Below are 8,132 nucleotides of genomic sequence, written 5' to 3'. Positions count from 1 at the left end.
ACAGGTTTATACCAAATGGACCAAATGGTATCCACAACCTGAAATCACCTACATTGTGGGGATCAGCCAGCAGTCCTCTTGGGGGAAATCGATTAATAAATATACTAAATGATGTTTTTTTTTTTTTTTTAAATGTTAAAATGCAAAAAGTTTCCTGTGATAGTGAGTTAGAATATACAGTTTGTACAGTATAAAAACCATTACAACAATGGAGAGTCCCCGTAAACCACATATTTGTGTGTGTGTGTGTGTGTGTGTGTGTGTGTGTGTGTGTGTGTGTGTGTGTGTGTGTGTGTGTGTGTGTGTGTGTGTGTGTGTGTGTGTGTGTGTGTGTGTGTGTGTGTGTGTGTGTGTGTGTGTGTGTGTGTGTGTGTGTGTGTGCTTTTGTTTATATTACATTGTGGGGACCAAATGTCCCCATGATGTAATATAAACCTGAGTTCACCTACATCGTGGGGACCAGCCAGCGGTCCCCACAATGTAAATGGGTTTATAAATCATATAGAATGAGTTTTTGTGAAAAAGTAAAAGTTTGCACAGTTTCCTGTGAGGGTTAGGTTTAGGGGTAGGGGCAGGGTAGGGGGATAGAATGTACAGTTTGTTCAGTGTAAAATGCATTGAAGTCTATGGAAAGTCCCCACAATTCACAAAAACAAACATGTGTGTGTGTGTGTGTGTGTGTATTTGTGTGTGTAAAGCAGATTTACGAACATCAATCTGGGCTTACTTTAATTATGCTCAATCTGTTCACTAAAGGATTTTCTAGGACTTTTGTGTACAGCTGCCAGTATTTTCCAGTTTTACTTTTTGTTTGTTTGTTTGTTTGTTTGTTTTTTGGATGGTGATGAGTCTTGCATGCTGTTTAAGTAACTGTATATTTAAGCCACTAATTAATGTTTTTAAAGATCCAGAAAGAAATACACAATAATCAAAAATCTTAAAAATATAATCTTTTTTCTAAAAAAAAGTTATGTACATTATATTTTAAAATTTTTTTAGTTTAATTTAGTTTAAGAAAAATAGCATTACAAGTCTTTTAATGTTATTGCGATAAAGACATATGACCCTGTCGCAATAAAAAATCCTATGCAAAAGTCATATGAACCTCCAGTCCTATTATGTCAAAACAAGCTCAATTCTGCCCTCTATTGGTCCAGCTATTCACTGTACTGTGATTTCTGACACAAAGTGCTTGTAATTTATTCTTTTTTTAAAATATTCCTTAAATTGAAAAACATTATTTTCTATTCAGAAAGGGTTTATTTTACAGCAAAGAAATTAGAATTTTTGTATCATATGTATCAAATTATAGAGCACTTTATGACTCAAAGGCCCCTCACTAAGTATATTTCCTGCAGTATTTCTGCTGTAATTATGACAAATATCCTTTTTTAATAAAAATAAAGTTATTGAGGAGACAAATTAAATATTGATTTTAGTTTTAAGTTATTTATTAAATATTTATTAATAATATAAATTGCATGAATAATAATATATTAATTTGAATCATTTATGTCTCCCAGGTTGAGAACCACTGAGAGGAGTCATATGAAGTCAGTATGGTGGCAAATCCATGTGTCTTATTGACCATCTTCCCTGGAGCTTTATTTTTGGTTCACTACAGCTGATCCATGAGCAAATATTTATTTATTAAAACTCATCCCATTGTGCTTTACATATTTTTATTTTACACAAAAAGATATGTGAACACAGAGTCATTCAGTTTGCATGACTAAAACCTTATGATTGTATGAATACATTAGTCATTAGTTAGATCACAGTCCCTTAGTGGCACAAAAGTATAGTCAGTATATAAATACCAGACAGACTCAATTGTAAAAATCTACAAGATTTCCAGTGATTACAAAGAAACACTCATGTGAGTGGTAGCACTTCCACTCAGGTACAAAGTATCCTGACTTAATGCTGTATCAGTTTCTTCAGCCACAGAGCAGTATGTGGTATTTCAACTGGAGTCTGTCCACTCTGTTCTCTCTTTTCCTTCAAGGTTGCATGCGAATGGCTCCGTCCAAGCGAATTACCTCGCCGTTTAACATGGGGTTTTCTGCTATTGCAGTCACAAGATGCGCAAACTCAGCTGGATCTCCCAGACGTGACGGGAAGGGCACCTGCCTGGCTAGAAAACTCTGCACTTTCTCAGGTAATCCTGCTAGAAGTGGTGTGGCGAACAGACCTGTAGGGAAAGAAGAGACAAACAGGGTTAAAACAATGAATTATGATCGGACATGATGTTTAGAGACAAAATGTTTGTTTTGGAGATGCTGACCTGGAGCGATGGTGACCACACGGATCCCCATTGGTGCAAGGTCTCGAGCAATAGGAAGTGTCATTCCCACAATCCCACCCTTAGAGGCAGAGTATGCAGCCTGTCCAACCTTTAAAAGACAACAAAACAACCTGTAGTGCTGCAGTGTTATAAATCTGTATGGTTCATTCAAAAATGGGAGTCTGAAAGAAGTCTCATTCACCAAAGTTACATTTATTTGATCAAAAAATACTGTAAAAACAGTAATATTGTGGAAATATTATTACAATTTCAAATAACAGTTTTCTTTTTAAATATATTTTGAAATGTAATTTATTCCTGTGATGGCAAAGCTGAATTTTCAACATGATTACTCCAGTCTTCAGTGTCACATGATCCTTCAGAAATCATTTTGATAGGCTGATTATTCTGATTCTACGGAAGAGGATTAGGGCCAAGCAATAATGAAAAAATAAAACCATCTTGAGATTAAAGTTGTTAAATTTCGAGAAAAAAGTTGAGATAAAATGTTGTGAATAAACTCGTTAAATTACAAGAAAAGTTGTGATAAAATGTTGAGAATAAAGTCATTAAATTATGAGAAAAAAGTCTTTAAATTACGAGAACAAATTCGTTAAATTATGAGAAAAATCGTTAAATTGAGAAAAAAGTCGAGATAAAATGTTGAGAATAAACTCATTAAATTATGAGAAAAAACTTGTTAAATTTAGAGAAAAAAGTCACGATAAAATGTTGAGAATAAACTCGTTAAATTATGAGAAAAAACTTGTTAAATTTAGAGAAAAAAGTCACGATAAAATGTTGAGAATAAACTCATTAAATTATGAGAAAAAACTTGTTAAATTTAGAGAAAAGTCTAGATTAAATGTTGAGAACAAATTCGTTAAATTATGAGAAAAATCATTAAATTGAGAAAAAATTTGAGATAAAATGTTGAGAATAAAGTCACTAAATTATGAGAAAAAAGTCCTTAAATTACGAGAACAAATTCGTTAAATTACTAATTTGTTCTCAGAATTTAACTTTTTTTCTCGTAATTTAACGACTTTTTTTCTCATTTAATTACTTTATTCTCAACATTTTATCTTGACTTTTTTCTCGAAATTTAACAAGTTTTTTTCTCGTAATTTAACAAGTTTATTCTCAACATTTTATTTAGACTTTTTTCTCGAAATTTAAAGAGTTTTTTTTTTCGAAATTTAACAACTTTCTTCTCGAGATGGTTTTATTTATTTATTTATTGCTTGGCCCTAATCCTCTTCCGTATGATACACATATTATCAATGTTGAAAACTATTGAGTTGCTTAAATTTTTTTGCAAATGTTGACATTTTTTCTGGATTCTTTGATGAATAGAAAGTTCCAAAGAACAGCATTTATTTGAAATAGAAATCTTCTTTAACAATATAAATGTCTTTACTGTCACTTTTACTGTGTTTGCTGAATAAAATCTTACAGACCCCAAAGTTCTGAACGTTAGTCTATGGCTGTTATACCTGCCCATCATAAGCAGCAACACTGGCTGTGTTGATGATGCAGCCTCTGTGTCCATCTGCATCAGGCTCATTTTTTCCCATCTCCCCTACAGCCAGTCTGATCACATTAAAAGTCCCAGCAATGTTCACCTTTAATAGATCAAATTCAAAAGAACATTTATAATTCATGCAATAACATGGAAAAAATGCTTTACAGTGACAAAAATGACAGTTGCTTTAGGATATTTAGAATAGTCATCAGCTGTAGATATAAGGTTCAGGCAGCACTGTAAATACAGCAAGGCTTACAGTGATAACACGAGTGAAATCCTCCAGACTGTGGGGAAGGTCCTTTTTAAAGTTATACGTTTTCACAGCCACAGCTATCCCAGCACAGTTCACCGCCAAATCCACTTTGCCATACTTCTCCTTGGCCAAATCCACAGCCGATTTCACATCCGACTCTGATGTGACCTGAATTAAAAACAAAAGCCAAATCAGAAGGTAAGAACATTTTTTAAATCTGCATTGTTGTCTAAAAAAGCAAAAAGAGAGAGTGTACAATGTACAAGGGTGGTTAATAATAAGTGTCACTCACATCAGTTGGTGCAAATGCACATCGCTCCCCGAGAGCAGCGGCCAGCTTGTGTCCATCTGAGCTGGGCAGGTCCAGGATCACAGCGCTGGCCCCCTGACTGATGAGCCGCTCCACAGTCGCTCTCCCCAAACCAGAGGCCCCTCCTGTCACCAGACCCACCATACCCTGTCAAATTGTCAAAATGCCCGTTTTTGGGGTGTATCCTCTTAAGTAGTCTTAAATTAGTTAAAAATACTTAAATGGATGTAAAGAGTTTTGAGATAATCGGATGTGTCAGATCAGTGTCAGGTCTTAAAGTGACAGTGGCATAATAAACCTGCTTCAGCCTGTCATTAAAGGGTTAGTTCACCCAAAAATGAAAATTCTGTCATTTATTACTCACCCTTCCTGAAGCAGTGTTTTGAAATTGGCCATCACTATATGTCGTTTTTTTGGGGCTTTTTGGCACACCAAAAATATTCTCGTCGCTTTATAATATTAATATTGAACCACTGTACTCACATGAACTGATTTAAATATGTTTGTAGTACATTAATGGATCTTGACAGAGGAAATGTCATTGCTGGCTATGGAGGCCACACTGAGCCATCGGATTTTTAACAAAAATATCTTAATTTGTGTTCCGAAGATTAACGAAGGTCTTACAGTTGTGGAACGACATGAGGGTGAGTAATTAATTACATTATTTTCATTTTTGTGTGAACTAACCCTTTAATGTTTATCAAAGAACAGAAGAAAAAGAGAAAATAACGTGCTGCTCTTGACTGAATCAATTTTGTTGCTTTAATAAGGATTTCACTATATATAATTAGTTGAACAATACAGTTATTTTACACTTGATTACTCTATTCAATTCTTGTACTAAAAAAAAACAAACAAAATTTTTTTTTCTTATTTTATTACTTACTGTTTGTCTTAATAAATATTTGAACTTTATATTATTTAGGTTAGTATTTTTGTGGTATAAAATTTGAAACTGAGAATTGTGACTGGTATGTAAAATGCTGATGACACGACAACCTTATTAAAATAAAATGTTACATGGGTCAAAAACAACAAAAAACAATAACTTTTATTAATTTCATTCCCAGAAATTGAGAGAAACAAAAAAAAGATACTGGCCTTCATTCATAGCTCTTAGTAAAAAATATGCCATTAAACAAATATGTAAAATATACAATATTTATGTTGTTTCTACATTAATTTGGAGATCCAATGTTGACTTTGTATTTTGATAGATAGACAGGCAGACAGACAGACTCAAGGGTAAGACTCAGGTTACACAACCTGCATAAAGCTTGGTGATGTTTTAGTATACTACAAACACAATGTAGCCATGACTCAACAGTAATATGCTGCAAAACAATGAGCTTTTGAACACACTACACCGAAGTAGGTTTGATACAATGGAACAAATAAGAACAAAGCTGGATAATCGCCATTGTTTCAAATATTTACCTGCCTATCAGTCAAACTCATCACTGCAAAGAAGTTCCATTCAACTAGTTAGCAGTGAGGCTAGAACTTCAAAATATTGTGAAAAGATGTGAAATACAACGACGTAAAAAATAACAAGGTTAGCAAAGCAACCTTGAAAATCTGAACTACAGTACAGCCGACTTTTTTGAGACTGTACATTTATATTAATTCATTCATTTTCTCTCTCACCTTGACACTTCTGATGTTCGCCATATTTACACGCTGCGACTGCTTGGGTACCAGTGGTGACGTCAACACGCGACGTAAACGACTCCCTTCAGACCAATCAGAAATACGGACACGACTACGCCCTTTAAAGCGATTGGCTAGCTCATTTGATTGACAACTTCACAGAAAGTCTCGCGCCAGTCATTAATATTTTAAAGTGCTAGACGCATTTAATTATTTACATTTAATATGTTGATCGGCTAATTGTAGTCTGACCCATATTTTGTGAAAAAAAAAAAAAAAAAAAAAAAAAAAGGACCAATTTAATTGAGGAATATTAAAAACGAAATCCAGTTCTAATCATAAAAGGGACGAGATGAGACACAAATTAGTCCATTCAGTTTACTTTTATAAATTACAGCAGTTGTACAAATAATTATATAAAAAATAATCAAACTAGATGCACAAATGTATAAACTAACATATAATCACATAACCTAGTTATTATAGAATAATGGATAGTGAGTACAGTCTGATTTCTGCCCACCAATTTACACCTCTGTAACCATAACATAAAGACTGCATTAAATAAATTATGACCATCAATATTTTTATTTGGGGACTAAAGTCAACAAGAAATCACAATTCTTATTTTTTTATTTAATATTGCACTATTTATTAAAAATGATTTATCTGTGCACATCATTTTTAATTTATGTATCCTCTACATAAATTCTTTATTCAAAACATCTCTTTTCTTCTCTTCTGACGTTGTTTACTGGGGTGAGGGTGGAACAACCTGTCATTCACATGACATCACAGCAATAGCAAACCACAACCATCCAATCAACTACCCAAGTCCTGCCCTACATTTTTTCTCATCCAAGAAGCTGTTTCACTTGGATATACATCACCATCACAAGAACAGACTTCAGTTTCATGCGGACTTTAAAGGCACACTATGTAAATGATCACCACTAGAGGTCGCTTATTCAAAACAAAGGCATAGCTTGATGATGCCTTGATTTCACAGAATCATGGGAGGTGTGTTGTCTTCACGTCTACAGCCGGTGGAAAAGAATCGGGACAGGACTCAGGCAGAAATCATGTTCATGGATGAGATTATTAACGTTACTGTAGTATGAAGCAGAGTGGGGTCGAGTGCTGTGGGAGCAGAACGAGGCCGCTGGAGCGATTGCTAGAGACGAGCGCGACACACGGCTCGAGAGCAGCAAAACTTTTATTATGCCATATTAAGCATATGTGGGGTAAAGCAGCGCTGTTTTATCATATTAGATACATTTGTATGTTGAACGTTTTTATAGTGCTACTCTGCGTTCGGTCGGCTACTATGAGACATTTGTTGCACACTGCAGTAAGCTAGATCGATATTAGGCATGGTAAAACATGGTACTCACTGTAAATCAAGAAAACGAGATTTAAACAATAAGACTTACGCCGTGTCCTAACCAGACGCGATGCGATAAGATTCCAGCGACAAGCAATATGAGTGTCCACACTTGACGTGACGTGACAATGAGAAGCGATAAAATCAATCAAAAACCACAGCCAATCAGAAGAGAGTGTGGGGGCGGGCTCTCTCAGCAAGAGCGCAGCAAACACAATGAAATCGGGCAAGTACATAGTAAAATTCATCAATATAAAACCATTTAAACACTATTTAAAGTATATACGGAGTATATATATTTATTATAAGTATATTATATTATTATATAAGTATATTATATTATTTATATTAAGTATTTTTTTTTTTTTCAGGATTATTTGATGAATAGAAAGTTCAAAAGAACAGTGTTTATCTGAAATCTAATCTTTTGTAACATTATAAATATCTTTACTGCCACTTTTGATTGATTTAATGCATCCTTGCTGAATAAAAGTATTCATTTCTTTAATTTCTTTTCAAAAAAATAAAAATAAAAATTCTTACTGACCCCAAACTTTTGAACGGTAGTGCATAATGCTAAAGAAGCTTTGTATTTCAGATAAATGCTGTTCTTTTGAACTTTCTATTCATCAAGGAATCCTGAAAAAAAAAGTACACAACTGTTTTCAACATTGAAAATAATCATAAATGTTTATTGAGCAGCAGATCAGCATATTA

General features: G+C 34.0%; 1 protein-coding gene across 2 annotated transcripts; it reads right to left on the bottom strand.

The window, feature by feature from the left end:
• Nucleotides 1-1,643: 1,643 nt before the first annotated feature.
• Nucleotides 1,644-6,103, bottom strand: hsd17b10 (hydroxysteroid (17-beta) dehydrogenase 10). Of its 2 annotated transcripts, none has more exons than XM_067371498.1 (6): nt 5,819-5,946; nt 4,361-4,525; nt 4,072-4,236; nt 3,784-3,912; nt 2,288-2,396; nt 1,644-2,194 (listed from the first exon to the last, which is right to left on the bottom strand). In XM_067371498.1, exons 1-6 carry the CDS (start codon nt 5,837-5,839, stop codon nt 2,004-2,006), a joined length of 780 nt encoding a protein of 259 aa, XP_067227599.1. In that variant the 5' UTR covers nt 5,840-5,946; the 3' UTR covers nt 1,644-2,003. The 2 variants fall into 2 exon arrangements, with proteins under 2 accessions (XP_067227599.1, XP_067227598.1); XM_067371497.1 differs by lacking the exon at nt 5,819-5,946 and adding an exon at nt 6,029-6,103 and having other exon boundaries at nt 1,645-2,194.
• Between the last annotated feature and the right edge of the window lie 2,029 nt (nt 6,104-8,132).

The sequence above is a fragment of the Chanodichthys erythropterus genome, chromosome 20 (genome assembly GCF_024489055.1).
Source record: "Chanodichthys erythropterus isolate Z2021 chromosome 20, ASM2448905v1, whole genome shotgun sequence".
Taxonomy (NCBI): Eukaryota; Metazoa; Chordata; class Actinopteri; order Cypriniformes; family Xenocyprididae; genus Chanodichthys; species Chanodichthys erythropterus.
The sequence above is the reverse complement of the archived record's forward strand: the minus strand, read 5'-3'. Positions and strand labels throughout refer to the sequence as shown.